At 34.9% G+C, this 16,925-nt stretch overlaps 2 protein-coding genes across 2 annotated transcripts; both read left to right on the forward strand.

The window, feature by feature from the left end:
- The first annotated feature begins 3,990 nt into the window (after positions 1-3,990).
- LOC123553916 (mediator of RNA polymerase II transcription subunit 11-like) lies at positions 3,991-14,428 on the forward strand. Its single transcript, XM_045343662.2, has 3 exons — positions 3,991-4,148; positions 8,279-8,419; positions 14,225-14,428. The coding sequence occupies exons 1-3, from the start codon at positions 4,064-4,066 to the stop codon at positions 14,416-14,418; spliced, it is 420 nt and encodes a 139-aa protein (XP_045199597.1). The 5' UTR covers positions 3,991-4,063; the 3' UTR covers positions 14,419-14,428.
- Positions 14,429-14,567: 139 nt separating this feature from the next.
- On the forward strand, positions 14,568-15,529 carry LOC123553915 (MKRN2 opposite strand protein-like). Its single transcript, XM_045343661.2, has one exon. The coding sequence runs from the start codon at positions 14,568-14,570 to the stop codon at positions 15,222-15,224; it is 657 nt and encodes a 218-aa protein (XP_045199596.2). The 3' UTR covers positions 15,225-15,529.
- The last annotated feature ends 1,396 nt before the right edge of the window (positions 15,530-16,925 follow it).

The raw sequence follows: 16,925 nt of genomic DNA on the forward strand, positions 1-16,925 counted from the left end.
GTTACTGCAAAACCAAGTGTTAAGACCCTATTAGTCGCCTCTTACGATCATGCAAGGGTAAGGCAGTGGTTCCAATTCTTTTCATACACAGATCGTCCCAGAACCACATGGGGCGGATAAGTTAAAAGCGATATAATAATACAAGAATTTGAAAATGGGGGCTTGAATATGATTGACGTACCAATATTTTTAAACTAATCAAAATCAAGTTGGATTAAAAGAATAACAAGCGATTCAAATAATGGACTGTGGAAAGTAATAATAAAGAAGCAATTGCAGAATTTAGGAGGGATATGTCTATTCAAATACAATATAGGCCTATATACAAAAGACATATTAAAATTCAAGCTTAAAAAGAAATTCATAAATGACCTATTAGTTGCATGGAGTAAACTGAAGTTTAAAGTCCACAAAACATATTAGAACAAATTGTTTGGCAAAATTCATATATAAAGATCAATAACTCTCCACTTTTGTTCACGCTATGGAAAAGTAAAAACATAAATCATATTAAAGACATTTATAATATGAGCACAAATAATTTCAAAACTTTCATATCCAACAAAATAAAAATGTATGAAATTCTAGAAAAAACTGAGTCATACCCTTTAAACAATAAACTATCACAAATACAGAAACAGAAAAGGCGAATAATTCAAAATGTAAAACCAAAGTCACCAAATTTTTTAACTGGCACGAAATATATAAGAATGTCTTTGTTATCTGTAAAGATAACACTAAGCAAAATTTTCATTACATTTTTTTTTGCACAGAAATATTGCAACAAATAAGTTTCTTTTTAACTGCAGATTAAATGAGTCCAGTCTCTGTGACTTTTGCAATATGGAAATAGAGAGTATAGAACATATGTTTTGGAGCTGCCAAACACAAATATTTTGGAACGAATTGTTTGAATGGCTAATTGAAATTGGTACAGATGTTACTCAAGATAAATTTCTATCATTTTTTCATTCAAGAAATAAAATAATATCATTCATTCTCTTGTTTTCCAATATTACATATACAGTTGTAAAAGGGAAAAAAACATCTACATCTACATCTTTCACCCAACCGTCGATTTCCGACTATCACTGGGCGACGCTGTCAGAGAAACAGTTGTTAAAGAAATGATATGTTACAATGTTAAAAGAATAAAAGCTAAAAAAGACAGTATGCTACAGTTAAAATACGACAGGAGCAACAGAATTACATACTGACCACCGCCAGTCTCTCTCTAAAGATAATGAGACTGGGGCTAGATTTGACGTAAGTTGGTAGGGAGTTCCAGCCATACGGTCCTTGGGCAGTAGGAGTTAGAAAAGTACTGAGTGTGAGACATTGGGATTAAGTAATTTAGGTTTCTTGTTGGAATAAGATGAGATTGGTCGACTGCAACTGTCTGGGTCCTTATTTTAAAAAAATATTACTAATGAACTGTGTAACCTTCTATATTGGAGTGTATTCCATTCTAAAGTTTAACATTTGTGTAACACTACTGGTGTAACTGATTTAGATCTTTGGATATGTAAAACATACTAATCTTTAAACAAAAACTGTCCAACATATTGAAAATCGAAAAGTATAGGGCATTTCAAAACGCTTCTCTTGACAGTTTCAACAATGATTGGAGAAATTTCATATTAGTGTTGAAAATTTAATTTGGACAAACGATGTATACTACCAAAGCCGTTACTTACTTTTTTCTCTGATCAACTCTTTTTTTTTTCATCCTTTTTCATTTTAATCCACATAAAGGCTCATCTAAATTGCAGGTGAAATTGTATACACTGATGCCTGTTGTTGAAAATGAAAATACGCTAGCTGACAAATTTGCTGACTTTTCCATGGAAAAGACTCAGAAAATACGGGACAGCTTAAAAGATTTTGAAAACTATAAACCATCAATGAGAAATGTGCCGGAATTTGGAAAATTTGATGAACTTAGTGAGGATGAAGTTAGAAAACTCATTAACCAGTTACAAACAAAGTCGTGTGAAATTGATGTTATTCCAACAAAAGTGTTGAAGTCATATTTAAACGAGCTCCTCCCAATTATAACTAGACTAGTGAATCTTTCATTGACTCAAGGAGTCTTCCCAGTGCAGTGGAAACAGGCAATAGTTAGACCTCTGTTAAAGAAAGCTGGTCTCGAACTTATATTCTCAAACTATAGGCCAGTGAGCAACTTATCATTCTTGTCCAAATTGATAGAGAAAGCAGCACTGTATTTACTTAATAAACATGTAAATGAACATAATCTCCTTCCAAAAAATCAGTCCGCATACAGGCAACATCATTCGTGCGAATCGGCTTTATTGAGACTTATCAATGACATCTTGGACGCTATGGAACATCAAGAAGTGACTGCATTGATAGCATTAGACCTTAGTGCAGCTTTTGATACGGTAGATCACGATATTCTTTTGGACGTTTTGAAATGCCAGTATGGTGTCTCTGGTGTTGCATTGGACTGGTTGAACTCATATCTGAGGCCACGGAGCTGCCGCGTGAGTGTGAATCAAACAGTGTCATCAGCACGTGAGCTTACGTGTAGTGTCCCCCAGGGAAGCTGTTTAGGGCCGTGGCTCTATCTCACGTACGCAGGAACGATTTTTGACATTGTTCCCCCGTCCATTTCCGTCTTTGGCTTTGCCGACGACCACACCGCAAGCACACGTTTTAAGCCCGAACCATCCATCGAGGCTAAATCCATTGGTGAACTAGAGGAGTTTGTTACAGATTCAAATGAGTGGATGAACAGTAACAAACTAAAAATGAATTCCTCAAAAACTGAACATATTGCCTTTGGAAGTGCCCCTCAGTTGAATAAGTTAAACATTCACGAGATAGATATTTGTGGTGATAAAATCAAGAGACAGAGTAACATCAGATATTTGGGGGCCTATTTGGACGAAACTTTAACTTTCAAAGAGCATATAAAAATAAAGTGTAGAACGGCAATGTTGAATTTTTTCCGAATCAAAAACATTCGCAAATATTTGACTCAGGATGCAACTGAAACCTTAGTGCTATTGCTGGTTATTTCGCATTTAGACTACTGTAATGTTATTTTATACGGTATTTCTGATTGTGACATCGCAAAACTGCAACGCATTCAAAATATGTGTGCGAAGTTAGTTCTGAATCGTAGAAGAAGAGACAGTTCTAAGCAGGCACTCTACGATTTGCACTGGCTGCCGATCAAAGCCAGAATAAACTTTAAGATCTTGACGTACATGTTCAATTGCCATGTTGGAAATGCGCCTGCATATTTGATTGAACTCTTAACACCGAAAATCCCCAGCGCTCCCTCAGATCCTCGGAGTCATCAGTTGACTGTTACATCGTCCCTTTCAACAAGCGAAAAACTTTTAGTGATAGAAGCTTTAGTACTATAGGGCCAAAGTTGTGGAACAATTTGCCGTTGAACATCAGACAAAGTTCTTTAATTGACTGCTTTAGGAAAAGGTTGAAAACGCATTTCTTCAGAGACTACTTTGCATTATTCTAAGTTTTGACTGAGTTTTAAACAATGATGCTGGTGACAGTGATAGAAATTTAATGTTTGTCTGTGATAATTGTATGTTAGTAATATTTTAAAATATAGTATTATCATTGACTTTAAATTAATAATTGCTATTTTGATTCGTTTTAATTAATCTTATTTAAAATATTTTATATTTAATATTTTATTTCAACTTGTATTGTAAAACGCCATTGAATATGTTTTAAATGTAGAAATAGGCGTTTAAGCAAATAAACCAGTTTCAGTTTCAGTTTCAGATGGAATTTTTTTATATACGTATTGAGTCATGTAATTAGCTGTAATGCATTTAAAATTATAATATTGTATAAATGTAAATATGATGTAGAGTAGACAAATAAACATGATAAACGGGCCTTAAACGTGGTTCCAAAAAAAAATATAAATAAAATAAAAAAATAAGCCGATTTTCGTAAACATGTCTTATTTTCGTGAAATTAACCTTATTTTCGCACTTTAGGACTGGTCCCGATACCGGACGACCCAATACCGGATTTTAGTCCTCGAAAAAATGCAGATATGGCGTCCTCAATTTCGCCAATGGAAAGATTACAACAGCTAGAAGGCATTGAAAAAGAAATATCAACAGCCATTCTTAATTCAGGTTTAAATGGCAGAATATATGTTTCTGAATGTTATAATTTTAACCAAGAAAAATGCAGCGGAGTTGAAGTTGGCAGTTCGTGCTCAGTACTTTTCGTACTCGCGTAACTGTTTCTACAGATAACTCGCCAATATCGGATCACTATCTACACTTTTATCATGTAGTGAAGAGTGTTTAGACTTTCATGATATCTAAACTTACTAACACTTACAACTATTGCTTGCATTCATATAAATGTTTAGCCTAACTCATTTGGCTAGAGTCATTTTACCAGGCTGGGCACATCTCCCAATCGGGGTAAATTACCTCGTTTGGGGTAATATACCCCGATCGGGGTAAAACAAGAACAAAAGAAAAGTACAAAATTTTTGATAACTTTTTTATTAAGGAAGTGCTAATGCTCATATTCTCAGGTCAACTTCGTATGATATAAACAGTTGATAATATGATAATTTTTTAACAGATTTTTGTTGTAAAAATTTCAGATTTTCACCATTTTTTAACATATGCAAAATTGATAAAATGGTACATAGGCATATTTGTAATGATGATATAAAGCTTTAGTAAAAATATTTATGTTAGCACTTTAAAGAAAAAAGAAATATCAATTTTGTTATGCTTTTCTATTGTTCTAATTGTACCCCGATCGGGGTATATTACCCCGAATGAGGTAATTTACCCCGATTGGGAGATGTGCCCAGCCTGTTTACCTATGCTCGACCAGCCAAGTGCTCGACCACTATTTATAAATGTACATGTTTATTGAAATAAACCTTTGAATTCACGGTTTTTGTTCATTTATTTCCTTCCCAGCATCCTTGTATGACATCATACATATTTGATCTAGATCTTTAAGGGGCTTGTTTGTTTACAGACGACAGCTTCTTTGCATCTGTGAAAATACTTACCGTGAATCTCCTCTTGAAAATGATGCGTCTTTCCCGAATTCTTTAAGAACAGTACTGGAACAACGTATTTTATAGTCTTCTAACCTTTATTGATAATTTGACATAAGCTTATATCTGTAAACTATCGACTTGAAAGTAAAATTTAAGATGTAAACAAACACGCCCACCTCTCGAAAGGTCAAAACAAAAATGGCGCCTTCATAAGTTGCGTCATGTAGACGCTTGAGATAAAAAGATTCACCGCGCCATAAGACAAGTTGGATAAAATGATTATGGACATTTGACTTTTTGAAGTTTTTAGGTTTGTTTGATTGTTAAAACAGTTCGATTTCTTGTTAAATTACTTGATGTATACTGCAGACACACCATTTACCAAAGTTCCTTTTGCCCGCTTTTCAGGTAGGTGTTTCTATCTCTTGTTTGAAAGTCTGAAACTTATTGATTTTAAAATCTGAAAACAGAACTAGAAAATATCAGTGTACGAAATTCAGATTTGAATCCACTAGCCCGTTCGGGCTACCAGACTGGAAATTTTCCAAGCCCGACACCAATTTCACTAGCCCGAACTTTAATACCTTAAAATACATAATTTTTGCACCATATAACATTTTGTTTTACAGACATCTCTATGCATGTTTGAAGTTATAAAAAAGACATACAGTACATGTTTGCCATGTTTTTGAAAAAATTAAACTCTAAACACTCCAGTCCAGATCAGCATCGTCAGAGTCCAAAAGCATCGGACATGACACTCCATGCCAAAACAAAATCTAAACTGTTACGCCGATTTTTTAGGATCTGCACTTACCAATTACTGCAACTCGGACTGTTGACAATTTGAAAGATGTAATAACGAGTGCTGAATACACATTTACACACAGGCTGATAGCATAATTTAAGCTCCGCCTACTGCAGGTACTTGTGAGATTTTCGTGAGAAGTAAGAAAGCTAATGAAATAATTCGTTATGCTAGAGGTGATTGTATTCAGCCAATTAGCGCTGCGTTACGTCTTTGACACTGTGTTTGATTGTCAACACATGAGAGCAAAACCAACAATAATTCCATAAGCGTTTCTCAGTCTGGATGCAGTATTCGTTTAATTAGCATGATTTTTTAAACAAATTAGAAATTCAGTAGCCTGGTCGGGCTTGTACCTGCTGAAAATCGCGGTAGCCCGAGCTGAAATTTGGTAGCAACGGGCTGTCGGACTACCGCGAATTTCGAACACTGAAATATGAAGTTTTGACTATAAAAATATTTGTTTGCTTGATTTTATAATTACCTCTGAAAAAAGAAATCGGTCTGGTCGAGCATAGGAAAATGTCACTTTAAAATTTAGTGTTTTACACCCTATAGTATGAACTGCGCTATATTTTATCCTGATCAATGTCAGCCAAACGCTTGGGTGGAAATTTACCAATAAAAGTAGGTCAATTCAGAAACTAAACGTTTTCCACAACCTTGTCAGTTTTTAATTTGTTCCGAAAAAAATACTTGTAAATCTGGTCGAGCATAGGTAAAACGAGTCTAGTCCAATAGGACATTTCGGGACAGCGTGATAACTTTTTACTGTCGCTGTCTCCATCACGTCCAAACTTATTCCGCATATTTCTGTTAGGAAATCCCCAATGAAAACCCGAAACATCCTGTCATTTGGACTAATAAATGTTTTGATTTATTTGAATCAATCTTTTATGTCTGAAGTTCATATCCTTGCGGCATGGGTTTTGGCGCACATAAGGGGTAAAGTAGTAAGATTGGTGTTTAATCAATCAAGATTTTGAAAATCTATTACAGACAACTAATCGCGTCCTCTGCTTGTGTTTTTATGTAGAAAATGAGAAAATTATTCTATGAAAACTTGCATATTTCTTATACCCACTTCAGAATATTTTAATACTGGGGACAGAAGTATATAAAATGGCGCACCCTTAATCAAATCGAAATACACTGAAATTTACAGGAAATCTACAAGTTATTTCAAAGGAATTCCTATAACTTATAACTATCATTTACTGTAAACATGAATTTATGGTGAATTATGAAAAAAAAAAAAAGATTTTAAAAATGGTTGTGTTAGTTAAAAAGAAATGAAAATCACCTTTCTTTAGCTAATACACAAAAACAACGAAGCTGATGTCGCTGTCAAAAGTTCCTGTATTTACTGCATGGTGCTATGTTAAAATATCGCTAGTGTGAGATAAGCGATATGCACTTCAGGTCAAAACTTCAGATCAAAACTTCAGAATATACTCAGAAAACTCAGCAAATAAAATTTAAGAACAATAATAACAATAATAATAATAATAATAATAACGACTTTATTTATAGTGGATAACATATTAGAACGATAGGGTCGTGTGCTTGATTTTTTGCTAGACTGATTTGAAAAAGTTGGACCTCACGCAATTTTTCATAATGGTAGTCTATAGGAAAATCACAACTTTCATAACATTTTTGCGAATAGAAATTTTTTACAGTGTAGGTTTTAATGAAACTTCTCACAGTCGTAAATAAACATATGGTCTATAATGTGGTGAAATAAAATGTATAGATCTGTGCGCTTATTTTTGAGATATTTGACCTTGCTTAAAGTGAACTACACATTTCAAGCTAAGTTTTAGACATTATTTTGAATTATTTAACGTGTCAGATGTTTTAATATATTCTAACTTTAGAAAGATAGTAACGGTGCCATTGTAATAAATTTACTCAAGGGTTGCCATTAATTCATAAAATGATTTTTATTTCTGTACGTCAAATCCAGACCTTATTCTACATTTTTCGGATAAATGACGTTACGCCACCACTTCCGGTTTACCAAACGTGCAGAACTACCTTAATGACAACTGAACATTCCTTAAAATACAAGTTTCACGAGATGTTAAAGATTTGTGCTGTAGAAATATGCAAATCGAGATTTTACTTGTACCTTTTGTTATTCGAGTGAAAAGGTATTATCATCACTATAATAATTGTCAGAAGGTTCTAGAGTTCCAGCTGTCTGTGTTCGAGCAATTCTAACATTTTCTCATGGCGCGGCTCAGTTATAGTGATTTAACAGTGACCTGAGGGAGTTGTTCAAGCAGTATGAGGTTGGAATATACGTGTAACTGGAAAATTACCATACAGACTAAGCCGATTGTCATTTTTAGCTGACAATAAATTCAACAATGCAGCAGTTTTGTCAATGTTAATGTTGAACTTGTTTTCCTTTTCAGGGAAAGCATTAGAAGAACTGGCCAAGGAGAAACCCCAGATGAAAACAGTCGAGACACACACTACCGGCTTTATCAAAACTCTAGAAAGTGTTGAAGCAGGTCTTATGAAACAGATTCAGTATCTAACACAAGTTTCTACAGGTATGAAGCTGTCAATTCTAGGCCACACTAACTGAGGTTTGTTGGTTTGAGTCCCTCTGGCGTCAAAACCATGTCTTTCTCATATGACACCAGTACTGGTTTTTTCCAGGAAGTGTTCAAATAAGCATGAAGCTTTTATAACTATTTAGCTAAAATAGACGAGTATAAATTAACCAAGGTTTCTGCTGGTAAGAAACCTGTCAAACAGATTCAGTATCTAACCCAGATTTTTTACAGGCATGCAGGTTAGAGAGAAATAGTAAAATAGTTTCTCAAAAGAGAAAAGTGAATCTAGAAAGACAGTGTGTTTTCTAGTAAAATAAATATCTCAAGGATAGTAAATGGGTGCTTACTTAGCAATCTCTTCTGATCATAGGTCATATTGGTAACTAAAGATGGATTATCTGTTGACTAAAAACCTGCATTATTATTATTAAACAATGTTGTTACTAGCTCGACTATTCGAAGAATAAGACTTAGTAGAGCTATCCTACTCACGTCGGCGTTGGCGTCGGCATCACACCTTGGTAAGTTTTTCGTACCAGTCCACATTTATACAAAACCTTCTGAGATAAAGCTTGAAACTTTCAACACTTATGTACCATCACCATGTCCAGTTTTACGCAAGAGTACATAACTCCATTATGACCCCTTTTTAACTTACAAATATTGGTAAAGTTTTTCAAACCAGTTCATATTTTGTGTAAACCGTTTGACATATGGCTTTGAAACTTTTATTACTTGTTTATTATAACAGTCCATCTGTTAGCAAGAGTACATAACTCTGTCAACTATTTTGACTGAATTATGGCCCTTTTTGGACTTGGAAATTGGTACAATTTTCGTACAAGTCCATGTTTTGTCAAAACTATTAGACATGTGGCTTTGAAACTTTGAACACTTGCTTATCATCATAATTTCCATCTGCAAGCAAGAGTACATAATTCTGTTGACTGTTTTGGCTGAATTATGGTATGGCCCTTGTTTTGGACGGAGATTGGTTCAGTTTTCGTACAAGTCAGCGTTTTGTCAAAAGTATTTGACATGTAGCTTTAAAACTTTGAACACTCGTTTATCATCATGATCTCCGTTTGTAGGCAAGAGTACATTACTCTTTCAACTATTTTGGCTGAATTATGGCCCTTTTTAGACTTGGAAATTGATTCAGTTTTCTTTAAAGTCCACGTTTTTTAGCTCACCTGTCACAAAGTGACAAGGTGAGCTTTTGTGATCGCGCAGTGTCCATCGTCCGCCCGTCCGTCCGCGCGTCCGTCCGTGCGTCCGTCCGTAAACTTTTTGCTTGTGACCACTCTAGAGGTCACATTTTTCATGGGATCTTTATGAAAATTGGTCAGAATGTTCATCTTGATGATATCTAGGTCAAGTTCGAAACTGGGTCACGTGCGGTCAAAAACTAGGTCAGTAGGTCTAAAAATAGAAAAACCTTGTGACCACTCTAGAGGTCACATTTTTCATGTGATCTTCATAAAAGTTGGTCAGAATGTTCATCTTGATGATATCTAGGTCAAGTTCGAAACTGGGTCACATGCAGTTAAAAACTAGGTCAGTAGGTCTAAAAATAGAAAAACCTTGTGACCACTCTAGAGGTCACATTTTTCATGGGATCTTCATGAAAGTTGGTCAGAATGTTCATCTTGATCATATCTAGGTCAAGTTCGAAACTGGGTCACGTGCCATCAAAAACTAGGTCAGTAGGTCTAAAAATAGAAAAACCTTGTGACCACTCTAGAGCAGGGTTCATACGCGTCAGGGAAAAGTCAGGGAAAAAAAAATTTTTTTCAAGGTCAGGGAATTGTCAGGGAATTTTACAAAATGTCAGGGAAATTTTGAAATTTGGAAAATGTCAGGAAAGTGTCAGGGAATTTTCTGATCTGGTTAGGCAACAATTTGTAAAGGTTAAGGCAGTTTCTTCAAATATTTCCTTTTTCATGAAAGCTATCACACTTACAACAATTAAAGCATAATTTTAAGCTCTGGAGGCTGAAAAGAAAAGGAAAATTGAATTACTTTCCAAGTCAAATGCTTTCCGGGCAAAGGCAACAGATATGAAAAAAGATCTTACTGAGCTAGATGCTAAGATATCATCACTGCAAGAGAAACTGAACACTTCCTAAATCCTTTGTATTGTTGTCTTGTTCAGTGGCAACCTGTGCTTGTAAATATGAAATATTTCAGTGCTTAATAGCTGTTTTATATAGAATCCTTATCCTATAGATTCATTGCCTTTGTTATAGTACTAGTTAATTCAATCTAACCACGTGTATTATAGCTAGTTGTTTAACCTGTACAACTCTGTTAACATTTTGTGAACATTTAGTGGTTTTTATGCTGTTGTGCTGGATATGGGGCTGATCAGCTTGCTTGTATATAATAGTATGCAATACTGTCACTTAATTATGCAGGGCTTATTTTATGTGCGATATATAAAATTGAACATAATATTATCTACAATACCTTAAAGACATTATTATTATTATTATTATATACCACATTTATATAGCACTCTTTTCATATAAAAATACGTTCAAAAGTGCTTTACATAAAAACATTTATATAATGTTCAATAAAAAATGGGAATTGAACTATTATAGAAGAAATTAAAATTACATTACGGTAATAAGATACCAAGCATTTTAAATTGGAAGGTAGGCAGATCAAAACATGAAACAAAATACAATATCATAAAACATTAACTGACCTATCAAAGACACAGGTCAGAGGAGAATAGAACAGAAGATATCTTACATTTTGAACAGACAGAATTAAACGGTATGATGTCTGCGACATGCATCACAGCATGCAAACCGTCCCGGATGATTGGGCCAATCCCTACCTAAACGGTCCGGAGAACATCCACGATACATCCCACAGAAAAAAAAAAAACACCGCCAATATTATTCTGTCACACTGGAGTTCTTAATTAAAGTAATTAATTGGCCGGCAAAGTACCTACATTATAAATCAGGTAATCAGTGAGATGTTAGTTGCCTATGCTGATGTTAGACATGCTTTTGCTACCAAGGTGTTTTGCATGGTATATATCCTATATATGTTACTCTTTTTAATTGGTAATCAGAATGACAATTCCATGTTAATGTAATTTAGTAAAGCTATGTTCAGAAAAACAGTTCGATTTGGCTAATATGTTCAGGTTTCCAAAAGTAATTGCTTTATTGTCTATTGGTCATAACATAAAAGCATTTGTTTGTTTGAAACAGTGTATTTGATTACTTTTTAATGCATGATAATTCATGTCATTTTGCTTGCCAGTGTGTTTTGTATAATCACCAGCTCCATATCCAATTGATTTGGAATAAACAAACAAAATATTAAACAATGTAAATGTTTGTCAAAAAAGGAGGTAAGGGTTGGCTGTAGGGGCGGTGGAGGCCAACATTCTATTTTTCATTTAAAATTGAACCACTAAATGTGCACATTTTAAGATAACAAAAGTCATACTAGGTGACTTAGTTTGTATCGTACCGAACCAAAAAGTCAGGGAAAAATGCTTTCATGTCAGGGAATTTTGTCTGAAAGAATGTGTATGAACCATGTAGAGGTCACATTTTTCATGGGATCTTCATGAAAGTTGGTCAGATTGTTCATCTTGATGATATCTAGGTCAAGTTCGAAACTGGGTCAAGTGCCTTCAAAAACTAGGTCAGTAGGTCTAAAAATAGAAAAACCTTGTGACCACTCTAGAGGTCACATTTTTCATGGGATCTTCATGAAAGTTGGTCAGAATGTTCATCTTGATGATATCTAGGTCAAGTTCGAAACTGGGTCACGTGCGGTCAAAAACTAGGTCAGTAGGTCTAAAAATAGAAAAACCTTATGACCACTCTAGAGGTCACATTTTTCATGGGATCTTCATGAAAGTTGGTCAGAATGTTCATCTTGATGATATCTAGGTCAAGTTCGAAACTGGGTCACGTGCGGTCAAAAACTAGGTCAGTAGGTCTAAAAATAGAAAAACCTTGTGACCACTCTAGAGGTCACATTTTTCATGGGATCTTCATGAAAATTGGTCAGAATGTTCATCTTGATGATATCTAGGTCAAGTTCGAAACTTGGTCATGTGCCTTCAAAAACTAGGTCAGTAGGTCTAAAAATAGAAAAACCTTGTGACCACTCTAGAGGTCACATTTTTCATGGGATCTTCATGAATGTTGGTCAGAATGTTCATCTTGATGATATCTAGGTCAAGTTCGAAACTTGGTCACGTGCGGTCAAAAACTAGGTCAGTAGGTCTAAAAATAGAAAAACCTTGTGACCACTCTAGAGGTCACATTTTTCATGGGATCTTTATGAAAGTTGGTCAGAATGTTCATCTTGATGATATCTAGGTCAAGTTCGAAACTGGGTCACGTGCCTTCAAAAACTAGGTCAGTAGGTCTAAAAATAGAAAAACATTGTGACCACTCTAGAGATCACATTTTTCATGGGATCTTCATGAAAGTTGGTCAAAAACGATGTCATACTCAAAACTGGGTCATGTGGGAAGAGGTGAGCGATTCAGGACCATCATGGTCCTCTTGTTTTCAAAACTATTTGACTTGTGGCTTTGAAACTTTGAGCACTTGTTTATGGTCTTGATCTCCATGTGTAGTCAAGGGTATGTAACTATGTCAAAGATATTTGGTTAAATTTTGGCCCTTTTTAGCTCATCTGATTTTTTGGAGAGAAAAAATGAGTTATCGTTGCCTGCATCTGCGTTGCCTGGTTCAGTTTTATGTTTAGGTCAGCTTTTCTCCTAAACTATCAAACCTATTGCTTTAAAACTTGCAACACTTGTTCACCGTCAATAGCTTACTCTGTACAGCAAGAAACATAACTCTATCCTGCTTTTTGCAAGAATGATGGCCTCTTTTGGACTTAGAAAATATCAGATTTCTTGGTTGTTTTATGTTTAGGTTAACTTTTCTCCTAAACTTTCGAAGCTATTGCTTTAAAACTTGCAACACCTGTTCACCATCAAAAGTTGACTCTGTACAGTAAGAAATATAACTCCATCCTGCTTTTTGCAAGAATTATGACCACTTTTGGACTTAAAAAATCAGATTTCTTGGTTAAGTTTTGTGTTTAGGTCGGCTTTTCTTTTAAACTATCAAAGCTATTGCTTTAAAACTTGCAACACTTGTTGACCATCAAAAGCTGACTCTGTACAGCAAGAAACATAACTCCATCCAGCTTTTTGCAAGAATTATGGCCCCTTTTGGACTTAGAAAATATCAGATTTCTTGGTTAAGTTTTGTTTAGGTTAACTTTTCTACTAAACTATCAAAGCTAGGTTGTTAGAGCTAAAACACCTTTAAACAACTTCTTCTCATGAACTGCTTGATGGATCTGTTCCTTGGGTGAACTTCTACCTAGGATAGCCATCCTGATAGCTGCAATGTGCTTTGCTTATATTTATAGAACCCTGACAAATAATCTCGTCTGAAGTTGTTTGATTTAAGAATAATTTCATTAAACTGTTCGTTGTGTGACCCGCTTCCAAAATAGTTAAATTAATGGATTTGACAAAAACCATAGCCCCAATGAGACGTTTGAGCTGTGAAACTCAGGTGAGCGATATAGGGCCATCATGGCCCTATTGTTAGATTTTTTCATCATTGGTGTACAATTAATTGAAATGACAAGTGGCAAAGAACCACCTTTAGATTCTTGTTGTTTAATCAAAAAGCTAATTGTATTTTGAACCTTTTTTGTTATTATATAGGCAAGATATAGAACATCCTCAAGTTTAAGTTTCACGTTATTTAACATTTTAATGTATTTCAGGTCAGCCACATGAAGGCTCTTGTTACGCAGCCCAGAAAGATTTGTTAATGGCATACCATCGTAAAGCTCATGTGCAGAGTCGTCTTGAAGAATTAGAAAAGATACATGCTGAAAATAGACCTAAACATCTACAGCTTTCAAAAAGCTATTCACTACCTCCAATGGCACAAGGACCAGGTTCTGCAGGAAACTAAAGATCTTAACCTCATATTAAAATTTGTGCTAGATCTTTTGTGAAAATACTTCTCTGAGGGCACTTGTCAGGACAATAGAAATTGTCAAAACTGGAGGTATAATGGACTGAAGCAACTTGAAGGAATTATTGTTAAATTATTTTACTTGCATGTTTTTTATATGGAAGAAATTAAGGATGGAATTAGGAGAGATACGATGTTTTCAGCATTGTGACCGTAAACAGAACATTCTTTGTTTTATAGTTCCAATAATCTGCCCCCTGTGTGGGCAGGATTTGACTCAGTCAAGATTAAGGATCCCTCCGTACATTATTGAGTCTCCATTTACTGAGGCTGATATTACACAGTGCAGTCTGGTGATTAAACCTACTATAGGGCATTTTCTGTACGACTTTTCCAATAACTCAAACCTCCATATTGGATTGACAGATTCAAGTGGAAATGTGTACGAGTTTGATGAGCGGGGTGTTACTGTAGGTGATAAAACCTGGACACATTGTCTTAGTATTAAAATACTTGATGAACATGAACAACTTGAAAACAAATGGGACCACAGTCTTGAACAATTTGCTAATGAAAAACTTTGGAAGAAAGAGTGTTATGACGAGAACTCACAGAATTGTTTCGATTTTGTTTTACATTTTTTACAATGTTTTGAATTAGATAGGCAATATTCTTGTCTTGTTGATAAGTCTGTATTCTGTGAGAAGATGATACTACCTGCAACACGTAGAGCAGGAAAATATATAACTCTGTATAAACAGATAGAGGAATCTCAGGTTGTAATTCAGAATGCAGGACAGTAAGGAAAAACTCCGTTGATATCAGAAATAACATGAAGCAAATGATGCTTGACACTTGATGTTGTTAGCTGAGGTTCAGTCTCTAATTTAACAAAATGTAGACAAACTGTCACATATGTAAGACAGGTTGCTATTTCATATATGTATGACATATTGTGTGCATATAAAATTGTTATACATAACAAGTATCAGCTGAAATTTTCAGATAACTTAAAATCGCATGCTGTAAGTAAATGTACATGTTAAAACTCGCATATTTGCTTACACTAGCCAATAGACTGATAATAAAAAATTGTCACAAAAGTTTAGATTTTTATAATTTTTCTTTTTATTTTATGTAGTAGCTACAAATGCCAGTCTATTTTACAGATTTTCTCAGAGGTTGATTCTAAGACCATGATATTGGACGGCTATATTCAAAGCTTTTTAAAATAAAAATTAAAAAAAACGAACATATATCATAGTCTGGGAGCTACATAGTCTAGGAGCTACACAGTCTAGTAGCTACTAGGAGCTACACAGTCTAGGAGCTACACAGTCTAGGAGCTACATAGTCTAGGAGCTACACAGTCTAGGAGCTACACAGTCTAGGAGATACACTGTCTAGGAGCTACACAGTCTAGGAGCTACACAGTCTAGGAGCTACATAGTCTAGGAGCTACATAGTCTAGGAGCTAGTCTAATACTTGCTTTTACAGGTACAGTTGAACGTATTTTGTGAATAGCTTGATGTGTTCTGAATTTTTACACCTTTTATCATTAATATAAGAATGAAATATACATGCTTATACCTGTATAAGCATGAAATTACAAGCCTTCTATTGACATCCATAAAAGGCCAATCATAATATTAAATAAACCTCAGTGAATCTGCTGCTATAATCTAATTGTCCTTCACATATCTTTAAATTGCGTAACTATAGGTTGGAAATAAGTCTGGGAATGTTTGGGTACTTGAAAATATATAAAATGATAATCTAGCATTTAGGGAAAAAAATAATTCAGACCTTTTTTAACAATATGGGCAGAAAAAATAAGTTATCGGGCCTATGCTATCGTTCACTACTTTAGCTAAATTGCAAATTTTCGATCCATTGGAAATAAAAATCACAAGTGGCGAAAATTGAAAATTCTACATATTTGTTTGTTCTAACATCTGGAATTTTGACTGCTACCAATAATTATGTCTCCCACACCACTGTGGTGGGAGACATATTGATTTACTCCTGTCTGTGCGTGTCCGTCCGTCAATCTTGTCCGCACTCTGAAGTTGAACATTTCTCATCCTATCTTCACCAAACTTGAACAAAATGTGTTTGCCAATAAGTCCTCGGCCCAGATCGATAACAAGCCAATTCGGCCCAGGCACTTCGGAATTATGGCCCTTGAACCGAAAATACTGATGCCAGTGATACAGGTTTTGATGCATGGTTGACTCCGATACATAATGGAGAAGAAATGCCAATCTAGATGATAAGGCAGTTGTGGGAGACGTGCGCTTTTCTCAAAAACTGCTCTAGTTTGTCTATGATTTGGATAGTAAAACATCATTATACGCACTCTACATGTACGCATTTTGTGAAGTGGCGCATGTTATAATATTTTGGCACCTTGATTGGAATTTGCAATTAATGAGCAGTCAAATTATCTAGCTAGAAGCAGTTATTGTTTCATTGTAATTACAGTTGATTATAATGATTTTAT

This window comes from Mercenaria mercenaria, chromosome 7 (genome assembly GCF_021730395.1).
Source record: "Mercenaria mercenaria strain notata chromosome 7, MADL_Memer_1, whole genome shotgun sequence".
Taxonomy (NCBI): domain Eukaryota; kingdom Metazoa; phylum Mollusca; class Bivalvia; order Venerida; family Veneridae; genus Mercenaria; species Mercenaria mercenaria.